The 17,774-nt window shown below is 39.9% G+C and overlaps 1 protein-coding gene across 34 annotated transcripts in view; it reads right to left on the reverse strand.

Annotated features, from left to right (window-relative positions):
- The window catches only part of celf2 (cugbp, Elav-like family member 2), a 143,646-nt gene extending 126,412 nt beyond the window's left edge, over positions 1-17,234 (reverse strand). For all 34 annotated transcript variants that reach the window (XM_081363774.1, XM_081363761.1, XM_081363772.1 and 31 more), the window contains exon 1: positions 17,055-17,234. In XM_081363774.1, the coding sequence (XP_081219900.1) occupies positions 17,055-17,107 (53 nt within the window). In that variant the 5' untranslated portion in view covers positions 17,108-17,234. The remainder of the gene's footprint in view (positions 1-17,054) is intronic.
- Between the last annotated feature and the right edge of the window lie 540 nt (positions 17,235-17,774).

The raw sequence follows: 17,774 nt of genomic DNA on the forward strand, positions 1-17,774 counted from the left end.
AACTGATACCATTACTGTACCACTATAGTACATTTAAAGTATTTTTTTAGAGTAACAACTTGAGTTACACATGTTCAGTGTACCATGTTAAGTGAACATTTTTCTTTCAGACTGTAATATACACACACCAAAGGCTGTAATGCTGTAATGATCCTAGTAATGGCGTTATTATGTCGACCGGAGTGACGACACTTAGCACTGGGCATGAGCGGCCCACTGTTTTTGTTATTACTATGACAACAAAATGAGGACATCTGTGAAAAAAGAGGTCCCCCTCTCCTGTTACAGACATAAAGACACAAACATCCCCTCTTTCACACACACATCTTGAACACATCTACAGTACTGCTTTAGTGGCCACATGCCTCTTTTAAGATCAGGTGACTGCAGGACTCAAGTCTCTGCAGGAAGAATGGAGGGATGAATTCTGTCAGAGAAAATTTACCACGGTGTTAAACTCCAGCTGCGTTGTGGCTATCTGCTTTCCTCTCTGATAGAGTTTGAAAGCCCTAAACTCATGACACACTAATAAATTTCCCCAGACTTGTTTAAACCCACATTCATCCACACACACACACCCACCCACAATCCCCCTACACAGCGATAAATACTGTTATATCAGCCGCCAAGGGTTCTCACAAAAATATATTATTTATATATTTCTGCAACAATATTGTATAACATAAAAATAAGCCCTACTCTTAAAAGCACACAGTTGTCCCTACAGTAATAACACACACACACACTCTTTCTTTTGTAAGTTTTGATGGTTTTATAAAGCACACAGAGGACATCCTTGTAAAAAAAACTTCTAGCTGCAAGTTCCTCCGGTTTGCCATACCATGCTCAAAGTGTACCATATATGATCATATTGTGTTATAGTATTCTATTGAGTGCCTTAGAGTACCATGCAAATACCACGAATTATGAAAATGGTAACCATTTAATACCATAATATCAAAGCACCAATGTATCATGACAAAATACATCACTATACTATAGCAGTTTTTTTTTTAAAGAAACTTACACTTAACTATTAAGACTATGCACGTGGGTCTCTGAAGATGCATTAGACACTGAACACATTCATAAAGTGAAATGATAGGATGGATTGTGGCATCTGCATTTTTAAAGGTCACATGAGACCAGACTGAAACCAAATGTTACAGCGTCTCTGAGTAACTTGCACATGGACACATATTCACATGGACAGAACATGATTTGTGTCAGCATGTGTTGCAACAAGTGTGTATCCACGTCTGTGTGTGTTGGAGAACATGTGTACGCACGTATAAAATGTCTACATTAGCATGCAGGAATTTGTCTCACTATAGGCGACCATCCCGCTTTTTAATGTTGGCAAAAGGTCTGGTCTACTTTGCAACTTTTTCTGGCCAAGACTTGCCCACTTAAGACAGGAAGCAACTATCTGACTGACATGTAAAATGACCAACCACAGCTTGTTCTGATTTTACGTGCCATTTTACCTGAAATGCCAAAAAAACAAAAAAATAAAAAAAACATTGGTAACCTACCTTGTAAACTCAAGCCAGTCAGATCAGAGTTTACTAGATTGAGAAATTACTTGCCATTTTTGTGTGCAATATGAATCAGACTGTGGGCAAATGTCCTTGTCTAGCCAATATAACCGCATCGTTTCCAACCAACTTGTATCATAAACTGGGGGGGGGGGGGTTCAGCTGTCATTTTGACATTTGTGGAGTAAATACTGGCAGACACATGTAGATAAAGAGTGAAATTAAATCGAACCATATCATTAAATGCCCATCAAATAACTAAATGACTTACGGCAGAACTAGCAAATGAGTTTATCATGCCGAAAATATTCCGCCAATGTTGCAGAAACATATTCCATTAGTTTCAGACCTATTAAAAGGGTCCGCACTTATTAGAGGGCAATTTTCTGTCAACGGTTAGACACTTTGTAGTCTAACTAGTTTTCTGTTGCACTTAAGAGCACCTAAACACACAAATAGGCCCACACGAACCGATATATGAAAGCACACACACACACACACACACCCACCCCTGGTTAATTGCAGTGGCTGGAAAAGCATCATTAAGTAAAAGCGAGGAAATACATTTCTTAATGCGACTTAGTAATGCCCGGCCAATCAGACGGCATCAAAGGAATTAATGAGGGTGCTTTTGGGCCTAACATGAGAATGTATTTAATGCGAGAACACACATACACATTCTAAACGCCACATGGATGCTTGGCCTCTCTCTCTTCCTTCAAACAGAGAGATGAAAGTAGTGTGGCAGGGAAGAGAGCGGTGTGCCAGTGCCCTGAGGCCCAGTGGACACACACACATGAACACGCACTCTTTTACACACTTTAGCATGCACAAGGGTAAAGGAATAAAATACAGTGTGATGTTGGTATTTGTGGTAAATACAGTGGTTTATAAGCTGAAATATTATATGTTTGTAACATCTCACTATTAACATAATCGTTTAATTATTTATGACCAAACCGTCTTTAAAGATCCCATAAAATCAACAGTTTTGTTGTTTTTAGTCTTGTCTACACTGTAAAAAGTGAACAGTTGGATCAACTTAAAAAAATGACTTCAATTGGTAACACCTAAATAAATTAAGTTTTCTGAACTTAAATTATCACATTTTTCACGATAAAACGTGATAATTTAAGTTGAGAAAACGTAATTTCTTTAGGTGTTACCTATTGAAGTAATTTTTTTAAGTTGATCCAACTGTTCACTTTTTACAGTGTATTAGCTTTGAGGCTAATCCGTATGCCAGTATACTCTTAAAACCTTTTGCGCACCAGTGTACTTCCGTGTAATAAAATGCTCTCTAGATTGAGGACATCCCCTTTCCTTAAAGTATAAATATCACATGGGCTTTGACTAGCAATAGCAAGTATCAAATCTTGGTTCCTCAGCTCAGATTGTCTTTGGAAGTGTTGGGAGAGCAATTTTGAAACTGTAGCAAGCATATCAAACTACAAGCAACTCATATTTTAAAGCAGATTACTAGTGTGAAAATGTAGATATCAACACTATAACTTACTGAGAAAATGAAGCTAGTAGAGCTACTGTCATGAAGCTGGAAAATGTAGTTATGCTAATAGCATCATTACTTCTAGCTTCTAGCTAGTTACTGTATTGCCCATGCAACAAAGCCTTTGGTTGTGCTGATGCTTGTACGTTATTTTGTACCTCAAGAATCAATTGTTTGCGAACAAAGTGGCTGGAATTTATGTATTTTTTTTAAAGTGTCTTCATTACTTTCACTTATGGTACAAACGTTTAAGTGTGTACTTAAAATAAACGCTATTTCCTATTACAAAGGAAACCCAACAATATGTCTCACCCCAACTTCCTTAAAGGAATAGTTCACCCAAAAATGAAAATTCTGTCATCATTAACTCACCCTCAAGTTGTTCCAAACCTGTAAGAATTTCTTTCTTCTGCTGAACTCAAAAGAATATATTTTGAAGAACTTTGGTAACCAAACAGTTGATGGACCCCATTGACTTCCATAGTATATATATTTTATTAACTGTTCATTTTTGGGTGAACTATCCCTTTAATGGGAAATTGGGGTTGTTATTTTGATAGCAGTCAAAGTAAAATTGTACATGTGCAGAGCTGCAGACACATGCACGCATTGATGTTGAGTGTGTGTGGAGAGTGAGACTGATATTGTAAATAGAAAGGGATGGTTATGGCCATGAAACATGCACACTCTTTCACATACACTGTAGAGCTCTTGAGTTCTTGTCCCTGAAAGAAGCACAACACAGGACATAGGCCTACATGATAGTGATCACATAAGGCAAGGCAAGGCAAGTTTATATCTATATGTATATATGCTATAGCACATTTCATACACTATGGCAATTCAAAGTGCTTTACATAGAAAATAAACACAAAATAAGGGAAATTAAAACAGTTATAAAAGGATTAAATTAAATGAATTAGAGTAAAATGAATTAAAGTAGTAAAAAGATGATACATAGAATAAACTTCTCATCTGGCAAAACACCGCATATAGTATTTTGCATATAGTTTTACTCTTACACTGTGTCTGTGGTGTTTATTCGACGCGCCTAAAAATTCCATTCGACGTCTCCAATGGACCCGATTTTTCCCAAAAATTGGACAGGAGGAGCTCTAGGACTGACTCACGGGGTAACCTCGGGTTCCAAAAAAACCCATACGTTCGGAAGCTCTAGAAATGGAGTCGATCCAGAACCTCGAGTTTAATTGACACATCAAACTCACTACTCCACCACAGACCCAGGTCATCAGCATTGTTTCATCTTTCAATTTCCCCAATTAAGTGGTTTCTGTTTCTCTCTTACCCCATTCTCAGTGCCATTTGAGTTCTGTTTAGAATCAAAAGGAAGAATACAGTGCAGTCAGTCGGACGTACAGTGGATACAGTTATAAAAAGAATTAAAACTGGCAAAACACTGGTGTATCATATTTTGTACAGCTGCTTGTTATACTGTGAGATTATCCCATGTGGATTGTACTGTCTGTGGTGATCTTTCGACATAAACCCATCCATAACCTGACAGCATCTATCTTTCTGTCTCAACACTCCTTTCATCCTCTCCCCCACTGTCTCTCATTCTCACTCGCCCTTTCTTTAGGTCAGCATGTCACGCTGGGGATCAGGTCATTACGAGCAACGACCGGGAAAGAATTGTCACCTGGTCTATGGATGTATGTGTATGTCTCTGTGTGTGTATGACATTGTGGTAATGCAGGTTTGGACATGTTGCATAGCAAATGCTGGGATGTCATTCAAGGTTAGTTCTCCATCTGTTTTCCCTCTTACTGAACCCCTTCTGGAACATGAGATTATGTGTATGTGGTACCTAGGTAGGCAAAGCACACCAAACAAATGAATTGTAAAGTCTTTCTTAAAGCAGAAAAAAACTGAAATCAAGAGAGATTGTATATGTGCGACGTTGACTATGGAACGGAAAAGATGGAAGTGCACCGCTTAGGCCGCGGGGGAGCAGGCGCCAACACTATTGCAATTACGAGAGAGAATGAGAGTGTAGAATCGTGCTGTGATTCGGTGTGTGCATGAGCACGTCAGGGCGAAGGGGTTGTGTATGCTTGTTGTTGTGTGTGCGGGAACGTGGCTATGTGTGTCTCGTGGCAGTAATTGTAATGGGACTCAAGGGGTCTGGTTTTGGCTGCCTCGGCGGCCCTCCACTTTCATTCCACACCTTCCCCCATAATTAGGATCCGAGAAGGCCTGGTAATGTCCAGCCTCCTGGGGCCGTCTCACTCGCTCAGTCTCAGATAAGAGCCCTCGCTCTGGGCACACAGGTCAGCGTGTAGCCCTCGGAGAGGGCCGGAAACACATTCAGCCAGGGCGAGTCATCCGACCGACTCTGAGCACCTGGCCGCAACACACACTGATTTCTGTGTATCCAAGAGCAAATAGCAAATGAGTAGAACGATTTCTCCCACATTCCACATCTCATCATCTTCCACATCATCGTTAAAAGGCTGGTTATTGACCATAAATTTGATCAAGCCATTGTCACATAAGAGATGCACTTCTGATTGGCTATAAAGAGATCTCATTAGAACAAAGGCATGATCAGATATAAACCCAGCCTGATAGGCTAATAAACGCAGACATGGGGCGCGCTGCCAGTAATGTGTTTCTGCTCGTAATTTTTTATGGGGATGTTTGGGAAGGCATTAACAGGAAAGATGGGCGCTTGCTGTGCATAACAGCGCTGTGATAGGAGGTACAAGGTTGTGTGAACGCAGATGTGTTCACACTTAACCAGATCTTGGAAGCACGGAGAAAGGAACCACTGGCAACCGCAGAGAAGATCGAATCAGTGGTGTTATCTGAGTTTTGGCAAGACTGCTGGCAGAATATTGGCACGGTCTCGTGCATATGCTGCTGAGGGTTTTTGATCATGCGCTTGTGGCAGTCGAAAGGTATAAACGATTGACTGAAGACAACTGAAAATGACAGGGTAAACAGTTCAGTTTCCACCAAGGAAGAATTGCTGAGCCAGATTTTTGACTATTTCTATTAAGTCTGGTCCAAATTGCAGCTCGTTCGGGACAAGAATGGCCACTTAAGCCTGAGGTATGCTTTGTTTTTCTGCCTCCGTAACATCTTTCTGAGTATACTCCATTGAGCATGAACTTGAAAGGACACGTTTTACACATGCATTGTTTGCCCTGCTTGACTGATACTTTACCTGACCTGCAAACTGACAGTAGAGAGTTGACATCTTTAAACTCTTTCAAACTCAAGATGTACAAACATGTGTATCTACTGACCTCCTTCTTCTGTATCTTCTGATCTTGTTTCAGCCTACATCTTCTATTGTTTTACTGGCATTTTCCAACTTTTTTTTTTATTAGTTCTGGGTTTCTAAACTCTGCCCCCCAAGGTCAACATTCCTGCAAAGTTTAGCTCCTACCCTGATCAAACAAGCGTGAACAAGCTAATCAAGGGCAGTAATTGAAATTGCTCCTTTACCCCCATTCACTAACTTGGAATTTGTACTGCTTCTATTCACTAACATAACACAACTAATATAGTCCACTTGAGGGAGTGAATAAAAACGAATAAGCGAATTTGGAGTGTGTCCGAAGGGCTGTGGACACCATTATCTGGCGAGAAGCAGGAACTTTCCTCACAGTGCATTGGAATTCTTTAACAGAGAGGTCTTGACCCCCGCTCCTGGAGACCCACTGCCCTATAGAGGTGAACTACGGCCCTAATCAAACACACCTGAACCAGCTAATCAAGGTATTCGGGATTGCTTGAAAATCACAGGCAGGTGTGTTAAAGGATGAGGGTTTAAAGGGTTGATGACCCCTGCTCTAGTAGTGACTAGCTGTTGAGTTGCACACTATTGAGGTGCATTATGGGATTGAATGTGTGCACTCAGTGTCCACTATGGTTTCAGACTTTTGTGTCACATTGATTGAGTAATTAAACTTAAATAAATGTAGCCTATCCCAATAGCAATGCATTTTGATTCGAACCCTTCACAAATATACCCTAAAGTAACTAACAAACTTTGTGAAATCAGTGATATCTGTGAGAATAAAGTTGAATTTTACAGGTGAGCTCAAGGATATTAAGCGCCTCAAAATAAGCCCCTCTTGAACGTCTTTCAAAAACTGAATACAGCAAACACTGTCAATCTGGCAACCAGTTTTAACCTGGGAATGTGCTCTACTTTCCCCCACAACTTGAACCTAACTCCTAGTAAATATGTAAAGTCATCAGTCATATTGGAATTGGATATTTTTCTGAGTTATATGCATCTGACAGCTAGAGAACAGTCCTTGGACGTGCCGTCTGAGGCTATCACGTGGGTATCTCTCACACATACAAATGTGTTTCAATCATTACAAGTGCTCAGCAATAACAATTATTATGATGATGCTGATGCTAATGATGATGATGATCTTCAGACCCCTGGGGATGAAGACAGCGAGAGATCCCCAGGCTGCTGCAGAATTATGGAGGAGAAGGCGGAAGAAGTAAAGAGAAGACAGGAAGAAGAGAAAGTATTTTGCTAAAGTTTGTTGATGAGGTTGGCCATGCGTAGCTGATACAGTCATATCAGTATGACATTAAGCCAGCGTAACCACGGAAACACACATGGGGATTATATCAAAGAGAGAAAAACAGAAGAAGAGCAGAGAAGCAGAAATTAAAAGAGTAAAAATATGGCAGGGTGTTGCCTAGACTCCAGCTGTGCGTGTGTGTGTGTGTGTGTGTGCGCGTATCAGCCTGCTCATTAGTGCTTAGAGACGACAGGAAACAGACATACTTGTCTTCCTGTGGAAACATAAAAAAAGGAAAGTTTAAGTGTATGCTCTACTAAAATACCCCCCCCCCCCCCCACACACACACACACACAGCCCAAGCTCAGTCACCTGACTTTAATCAGACCTAAGGCTCCACTTAACCAACATACAACTTGAGCTCAGCACAGCTGGCAAAACACTGTCGCCATCTTGCTCACAGTCACACAGACACACACTTCCGACTTTCACTTAAGTCTCAGTTTTAACCAGAAAGACAAGTAAAAATAGTTCCAGTACTGATTATACTCAATCTATTCTACCGCAAGCACACCCAAATAAGGGTGGTATATTTTTTGTAAGAATAGATATGCCCTGAAATGTGAATTTTTTATGGCCTTTAGAATACAAGTATAAGCATTTTTTATAGGCCTATAGGTCTGTTAACTCACCATCTGTTATTATACTAGTTTGCACCAAAGTATAAAAGGTTGTTAGTGATCTAAAAAACAACACTAGAAAGTGGACTAAAGTCGACCAAAATGAGACTATATATATATATATATATATATATATATATATATATATATATATATATATATATATATATATATATATATATATATATATATATATTAAAATGTAATTATATGATTAAGTAATTGCATTTTATTTTAAATAATATACACATTTATAATATTAAATATAATTTAAAATGCTTTTAATGTTTATATTCCTACCTCTGTGCAATATGTTTACCAATCCTTAAAGGAAATCATACATTTATTGTTTGATTCCAGGTTCAGTGTGAATAAGTGACTTTTCAGATGCATTTCACTAAACAAATGGTTTGACCAAAAATTTATCAAAATTACTTGTATTACAATTATTCGGCAGTCAAATTTTCATGATCGTAACAGCCCTAATGTACTCTCACATGTGATAAGCCAACATCACCTATAAGAACACACACACATACACACACAAAAAAATTGTCTCTGGCATGGGACCACATGCTGGATTTTAATCTCCAGGGACTGAAAGTCACTGGGCCATGCCGGGAGAAGTTTTGTGTGTGTGTGTGTGTGTGTGTGTGTGTGTGTGCGTGTGCGTGCGCATGTGTGAGTGTGTGTGATCTATTTAACAAGCGTAAGGCCCATCTTTCTCTCAGCAGTGGAGTGAAACATAAAACACAGTACAGACAGCTACAATTAAGATTAAACACACACACACAACACAGCTGGAGTCAAGAACTTCCTGTGTGAGCGCTAGCTAATGTAACGGCACACACACACACACACACACACACACACACACACACACACACACACACGTGTGTTCTCAGCTGGGGTTAAGGGATAGAGGACTTTGCAGACAGCCAGCGAGGCAAAACAACGAAGGATAAAAGGAAAGAAAAAGAGACAAGAGAGGAAAAAAAAAATATACTAGATGCTAGCATGTTTAGCTTAGCTCAGCTATCACAGTGTCAGCCTAAAGACGAAGAAAACGCTTGAGGTAAAATGCAAACTCAAAGCGATATCCATGTCCAAAGGACAACACATAAACTTCAGAAACTGTCTGATAATTTCACAAGATTTAAGACCGAACCTAATTGTCATTTCCTGTCAGACATTATTTAAAAACAACAACAAAAACACACATTATAGGTCTACATAAGCACATGTATAAATTAGTTTTCTGTACTCCAGTGGTCTGTAATGGAAATGTATTTGTCCAGTCAATTAATTACAATCTCATTCACCACGTTTTTAACATGTAGATATGCATGTCACAGTAAAATGGAGGTCAACCTCTTCCCACAAACCTTTTTAAACTGTGCCGTAAAAACCTAACAAATGATATCAGCGTGTGGCCAAAGATAGATTGTTTCCCTCTTGCATGTGTGTGTGTGTGTCATCTCTCTCTCCCAAAGCAAAGCATCTGGAAAGACACTTCGTTCTTTTTAATAAAGGAGTGCAGTGAACATGAGGAGTGTTTCTCTGTAAATATGCATGAGGCTGCAGAATCCAGGCACTTCAACAATAATCCTGCTCTACTGTTGACTGAGAATTTCATAAAGCAGCACACACTCACATATAAACGACATGGTGTTCATACGCAGCCAAGAGTGCCAAAATATATTTCCCCCAGTGCATTTATAATGTAATATTCAGAGTTCCCAGATGCTACATGCTAAAATAAGACTAAATTTTGAGTTCAAGAGTGCTAGAATAGAGTATTAAGAAAGAGTCTGTATTTGGTTATACGCAGCTTATGCTTTACAGTATGTGCCTAATTTTTAAGATTGTTTCGCAAAACTCTAAATTAACATTATCTGCTACCAAGTTCAGAGAGAACGTCAATGCGGGACTCGGACGAAGAGTATGAATGCCACAAATTAATGTCATGAGACTTTCGCATTTAGCATCTACCACAAAACACCCATGTGATTTTGCACAAAGAACTAACAGTCAGTGATATCTTGCTTACTTTTGCCCTAATCATTTTAAGATTGTTTGACAAAACCTGAAATTAACATTTACTGCCAAGTTTAGCGGGAAGATTGATGCGGGAATCTAAATAAAGAGTAGTAATGCCAAATATGAATCGCATACGACTTTAGCATTAGCATCTAAACACAACCACAAAACACCTTCTTGTTCTACACAAAACTGATAACAGATACCTTACTAAACATATCTGACAAAATACATTAAGGAATGTCCTCATGTCATCTTTAGCAGTTAGGTTCATGTTGTGTGCATGTACATTTGTGAGAAAAGAGATGGTACTACTTTCGACAGCAAGGTGAAACATCCGTTTGCTAGTTACATGGGTAGAAGTGCGTGTGCGTGTGAGTGTGTGTGTGTGTGTGTGTGTGTGTGTGTGAAAGCTCTATGAATGGTTCCTGAAGTACTCTCCTCAAACATAGCTGCAGCACATTCTCCTCTCTCAGAGCTAGCGTAGGAGGAAACCAGCACTGATATGCCTCTCTGGATTTCAACCTTATCATAGAAAACTGCCTACACACACAGAACGAGAGAGAGAGAGAGAGAGAGAGAGAGAGAGAGAGAGAGAGAGAGAGAGAGAGAGAGAGAGAGAGAGAGAGAGAGAGAGAGAGAGAGATGACAATAGGCTCTGTCTCTCTCTCAGACAGTCAGACGTTCAGGCCGGTTTTAATCATGGACATTCAGCGCGGCCTGAAAAGAGTCTCTGTCCTGAGCCCTGCGCTCTCCTACGGCTTAAACAATGCACTGCACACACGCACACACACAGATTCTCATTAAAATCCTGTGACCATTTCCCAATTGCCTCAACAAGCCAAATGGGGGTGGGTCGGTTTCTGTGTCTCACACAAACATACACTCTCACATAATATTCGGAATAGCAAGAAATACTAAAGTACCATATCAGGAAACACCAGTAAATTTGTCTCAAATGTTGCTCAGGAGGTATCAGATGTGTCTCCTAAAAGTCACATTTATGAGAATTAAAAAAGAGACAAATGACACAAACAGAAAGAGAATCGAGATATAAAATTAAACTAAATACATAGCTCAGATCTTCAAAAAAACTTTGCTGAGAAATAAATAATCTCAGATTTGTATTGTATCTGGTGATTCTTTTGAAATGCAAAATATGTCTACTAGTTGTTTTTTTTTTCCTCCTCACTAGAAAAATCTGACAAGCAGGACTAAGAGTTTCAAATAGAACTCCATTGAATCTCACTGCATTCTTTGAGAAACTATTGAGACATTAAAGAGATTTTTCTTTTGCACAGGAAATGTAAGGAGATTCTGTTTGTCAAGGATAGTGTTATTCGGGCCACAGGAAGTACAACGGCAGGTCTATAAAAAAAGTGATACGATTTCTCTCCGTCTCCATCCATCTCCTCTCGACTTTTATCTCTCGCTGTCTCATTCTTTCGAGCATCTATTGTTCTGACTGCATTCATTTCCCTGTCTCTCTCTCTCTCCTTCAGCTGTAATTGTGATGGGTGAGCTGATAATTGTAATTACGTTCTCTAGGTAGAGAGTGTGTGTGTGTGTGTGTGTGTGTGTGTGTGTGTGTGTGTGTGTGAGAGGGGTGGGGGTTTAACTTCAAGTGGTGCAGACCCATCTGGGTAGCTCACGTAGCCTCCTAAAATGTCAGACTCTGGAACAATATTGGTAACACGCACAGACACACATACGCAGACAGCATAATGGGTAACACTGCCTAGACGGCGGAGGGCAGTGCATCGCCACACTGACTAGAGCCAATAATACAGAACTCTATTGGAGAGCAGCGGATCCAACGCACACACTCATCAAATGTTGTCTTCACCTCCAGCCTGCACTGCCACATCTCTTCCTCCACCGCTTCCTCATTACTGTGAGCTTTCACAGGACAAGAGCACACAACTAACTAACTGAAAACAACAAATATACACTTACAGGAACACATTTTTAATTGATTTTACTTTAAAGGGGTCATCGGATGCCCATTTTCCACAAGTTGGTATGATTCTTTAGGGTTTTCATGTAAAGTTTGTAACATACTTTGGTTAAAATTTCTCAATGGTTGAGTAAAACAACACCCTTTTTACCTCCTCAAAAACAGTTCACATCGACCCATTTCGGTGCATGTCTCTTTAAATGATAATGAGCCACTGCTCACTCCACCCCTCTCTTCTATTCAGGGGTGTCGACACAAGACACGTAAGTGATGCCTTGGCAGACAGTATACAAATGGCTGAGGGAGGAAATATGCTAATACGGGACAGTCCGTCAGCGGTCGTGGGCGGAGCCTGAGCAATATGACATCATATTGCTCAGAAAATCCAAATGGCTTGATTATTGAGTGTTTAGACTTTTTGAAGATTAAAAAAAAAAGGAGTGAATGGATTTTTTTATCTCTATTTTGATCTATCTATCTATCTATCTATCTATCTATCTATCTATCTATCTATCTATCTATCTATCTATCTATCTATCTATCTATCTATCTATCTATCTATCTATCTATCTCTCTTTCTCTCTCTCTATCTCTCTCTCTCTCTCTCTCTATCTATCTATCACTTTCTATCTATCTATCTATCTATCTATCTATCTATCTATCTATCTATCTATCTATCTATCTATCTATCTATCTATCTATCTATCTATCTATCTATCTATCTATCTATCTATCTATCTCTCTCTCTCTCTCTCTCTATCAATCTATCTATCACTCTCTCTCTATCTATCTATCTATCTATCTATCTATCTATCTATCTATCTATCTATCTATCTATCTATCTATCTATCTATCTATCTATCTATCTATCTATCTATCTATCTATCACTCTCTCTCTCTCTCTCTCTCTCTCTCTCTCTCTCTCTCTCTCTCTCTCTCTCTATCTATATACCTGTCTATCTGTCTATCTATATTTCTATCTGTCACGTTTATATGTGTATCTGGCTGTCTAACTATCTATCTTTCTGTCAATCTGATCAAACAGACTCTTCATCTGTCTCTCTGTATTCGTGACTACCTACCTAGACAGACATATAGAAAGATAGATAGACAGACAGATAAATAGACAGACAGATAGACAGACAGACATATAGAAAGATAGATAGACAGACAGACAGATATATATTGTAGGTTATTTATTGTAGATATGTTTGCTCAGTTAAGGAGCTTATTCTCTTCGTTGCGGCGCAGTGCCCAGACCTGACGGGTAGGAGTGACGCGCACGGCCGTGTGTGTCTGAGGCTGGTACAGGTGCAGAGATCAGCATGCAACGCCGTTCATCTGCGCCGCCCGTCTGTGCGCCACTGTCTGCAGCCAGCCACTAATGCCGAGGATAAGGGACAGGCTAACGGCATGAGCCGCCCACACACACACACACGCACGCGCACAGAAAAGCCACTCAGCCAGATAATTACGGATGCGTCCTGGGCAGAGGCTTAAACACACACTCTGAGCCGTTGCCGCTAACAGCGTTCATTAAAACCAACACTGCAAAGGTCAGAGGTCACCCACTGCTAAAGACGGATGCTTGCCACTCCATTGCCTCTCTACCATCGCCTCTCTCTCTCTCTCTGGCCTAAAAACAATTTGATTCCTTGTTTTACTAAAACGGGAGAAAGACAGAAGGATGTAAAAACACAACAAGAATGCAAGTTTACCTGCTATCAGGCGCAAGAACACCAAGTGTCGTGTTTAAATACGCCTCTAATCAAATCATCTCCCCCGCCTGCCTCTCCGCTAATTCAATAAAAGCAACAACTTGTCATTGTTATTTAAAGTAATTTTCAATGTAATCAAGTGGTATTAATAAGCATGCTGCCTCTCATTACCGACTCAACCTGCCTTCCGAAGCGCGCAGAGCACAGTGTGTGTGTGTCAGCGTGACAGAGAGGCTGTTGTGTGCCTGTATGTGTGTGTAAGGACATTATGCATGTGCTTGTGACTCATTGTGTGTGTGTGTCTGTGTGGGCGGACATGAGTTCCATGGTATTTTTGTTCTGGTTGCTTGCAGTGACAGAACAGAGTTGCATCTCTTGGCTTCGTTTTTCGCAAGATATTCGCGCAAGTTTGAGGAAGGTAAAAAGTTGCGGAGGTGAACACAATATTCTCATATTCCCTTAGATTTGATAGATAGATAGATAGATAGATAGATAGATAGATAGATAGATAGATAGATAGATAGATAGATAGATAGATAGATAGATAGATAGATAGATAGATAGATAGATAGATAGATAGATAGATAGATAGATAGATCACTATTATGTTCTTTGGCATTTGCATGTAACAAAATTACATCAGTCCATCAAGTTCTTTTGTAAATGATAAAACACATTTAATACAAAAGAAATCTGCAAGTCTATTGTTCAAACGACGTCCGTGTTAAAAATGCATCAAGCCCTCATGAAGGAAAAGTGGGATCATGACAGAGTGATCCTGCAGAGAGCTGAGCCCTAAAAAGAAATGAAGCACGTCGGAAATTTCCACTGCACTGATCCTAAGAAAAATCCGATATCGTTACGATGCGTCACATCCAAGATGATGTATTTGAACCTGGCTGAAATGATTGCAAGCGGGCGGCGAGATGTTCAGAGGTGTTGATTCGGTAGAAACTCGAGGAGACGCAGACGCTGGAGTTTTTTGTTTGCGCAGCACGTCAAAGTCGCACCCGGAAAAAATCAACTTAATAGATAGCAAAAGTTATTTCTGGATCCAATTTTTATCTGCTCTCTATTTTCTCAGATTTACACTCAAATAAAGGACGACAAGAAGAAAGGGGTTTGAACTAAAGGAGAGATAATGAGAACGTTAATTGGGTGCAACATAAACACACACACACACACGAGTGTGTGCTAATTAGACAACACTGTTCTGGGTCGTCTGGTGGCTTCATTAGGCTGTAAAGAATGCCACAGTGCAGTGTACCCTAGAGTCACATAAGAAAGAGAGAAACGTAAAGAGAAGCAAAAGAAAAACTTAAGCTGGTCTTTATTAAGGCGGTCCAGCAGCTGCTCCTCTGGCTAATCTAGAGTCTCTACACTAATAAAGAAGAAAAGACAAATAGCGATCCATCACACATCCCCCTCATCAGCCCCTTCTCTCCGGCTCTGAACAGAAGATTATGCCCTGAACGGCTCTGGGGTGGAACCGTGATTGTGAGTGTCAGTCAGCGAGAAAGAAAAGGAACATACTGACTAATAGTGCTACATCGATCAGGAAACGTCTACTTAAATGCAGCAGTTGTCTGTCACCTACACAGTAAAGCTATTAAAGCAAGACTGTGACTGGGTTCTATCAATACAGGATTTACACATAAAAAAAAAAAAAAATCCAACAGCATGTACACATTTGAGGATGTGCCATGTATGTGCATTTTTGGTGCACTCAAGGCAGTGACCTGCTTATCGGAATAAATAATTGACCAAAAATAACACTTCTTCTGAGAGAGCACAGCGTGTCATCTTTATACCCTTGATCTATTTTCATAATTCAGTGTGGAATACAGTGGCGCCCCAATTTACAACAACCCAGAATCCTGAACTATATATGAAGATCCAGAGTATTCAGATCCTGAGCACTTCATACCCTCATTACAAACATGATTTTAAAGTGACATTAGAAATTCTGACTGAACCTCTTATTTATTTGTCCAAAACATCAGGGATGGAGCTTATGAAGTCAACAAATTTACTAAAATATTTATTTTATATCAAGTCAAGTCAAGTCAAGTATATTTGTATAGCGCTTTTCACAATACAGATTGTATCAAAGCAGCTTCACAGTATTAAATTAAAATAATACAACAAGGTTTCCATTTTATATAATGCAAATGTGCACAAAAATAGTGAATAACTTTTTAAAACTATTAATAATCTTATCTAATCTAATTTAATAATATTTTTTAATCTTATTTTTGGGTCATATGCTGTCCTCTAAAAGCGTGCAGGCTTCCGAGAACTAAAGCGGAACAATTTGACATCATGACATGCTTTCTGTGGTTTCAGTTACCCTTTTATACTTCCCCAAAAACTTAGAGAACTGAGTTTACACAATGCCCATCTCACACCCTAGTTAACATTTTGGGCAGTTTTGAAAGCAGGTATGATGTCCAAAAAATGCCAATAAATGTCCATAGATAAAGGTTAGGGTTAGGTTCAGCATGTCTATAATGTCCAGTCTTGGTAGCTTAGTTTGAGAAACACTAGATAAATATCCAAGAGTGTTTAACCAAAGACACACAAACAAACCGACTTTAAAGACGAACACTTGTTTGCGCAATAACTTGAGATGCGCAATGCCATATCATATCAAGATCCTAAGGGGGTATTTAAAAAAAAAAAAAAAAGAAAAAAAGTCGATTGACTTAAAGTGCATTAATGAACTATTCTATATAAGCTGGAAGCGATGCGCACCGCGTCTTCTCAGCTCCGGGCACCATCATCCCGCATCACAGATGAGATGAGACGCGCCCGGTCTGATAAACCTCCTCATTCCCGGTGAGTTCGGGGGAGGGCTTGGTCTCTCAAAGGGTTAATAAGACACTCCATGCGTCAGACACATGACAGTATATGTGCGAACTCAAGGGGGGGAAAAAAGTCCCACACACACTTTTTCGAGTCGAAATGGCACACGCAACCGTGCGTAATTCTCACAACATTTGTGTTGGAGTCGAGCGGAAGAGCGCGTCCTCAGCGCGGGCAGATGGAGACACTCGCTCTCTCTCCGCATGCATGTTCGGGTCGGCTCGGGTCTTACCTTAACACGTTCCAGCTCTTGAGAGGGTCCAGGTCTGAGATTATAGAGACCATGCTTGAGGCTCGGGCAGCTCGGGCTTTGCTCGGACAGAATGCGGTTGATTGAGTGACTGAGTGAGCGCTGTTACTCCGACTGTCTCTCTGCACTGCTCTGAGTGTGATAAGCGGGGAGAACAGGCTCTCTTTCCTCCGCCCCTCACAATCACTCCAGCTCTCTCTCTCTCTCTCTCTCTCTCTCTCTCTCTCTCTCTCTCTCTCTCTCTCTCTCTCTCTCTCTCTCCGCCTCATGTCTTTACGAACCTCTGTGTAATATCCGAAACAACGTATGCAACCTATTGTACATTTTTTACAGAGGATTTTATACAGACAGATCTTTATAACTCTGTGTTACGACTAGTGCCAACGAAACTAAAATGCCACACTGTTCTCCATTTTAAAGTCTAAATGGCAAAGTCAAAATGGGTAAGTAGGCTCAGCAATAACACTTTACATGGTCTCAATTTATATTAGGTGTACTTAAATTACAATTTAAGGCATTTGATACAGTTTTCTTTATGTGTGCTGTACATACTGCAAGTTATTGTTAATGTTTTTGAAAGAAGTCTCTTATGCTCACCAAGGCTGCATTTATTTGATCAAAAATACAGAAAAAACAGTAAAATTGTGAAATATTATTACAATTTAAAACAATGGTTTTCTATTTTAATGTATTTTAAAATAT

The sequence above is a fragment of the Scardinius erythrophthalmus genome, assembly GCF_964197995.2.
Source record: "Scardinius erythrophthalmus genome assembly, chromosome: 4".
Lineage (NCBI taxonomy): Eukaryota > Metazoa > Chordata > Actinopteri > Cypriniformes > Leuciscidae > Scardinius > Scardinius erythrophthalmus.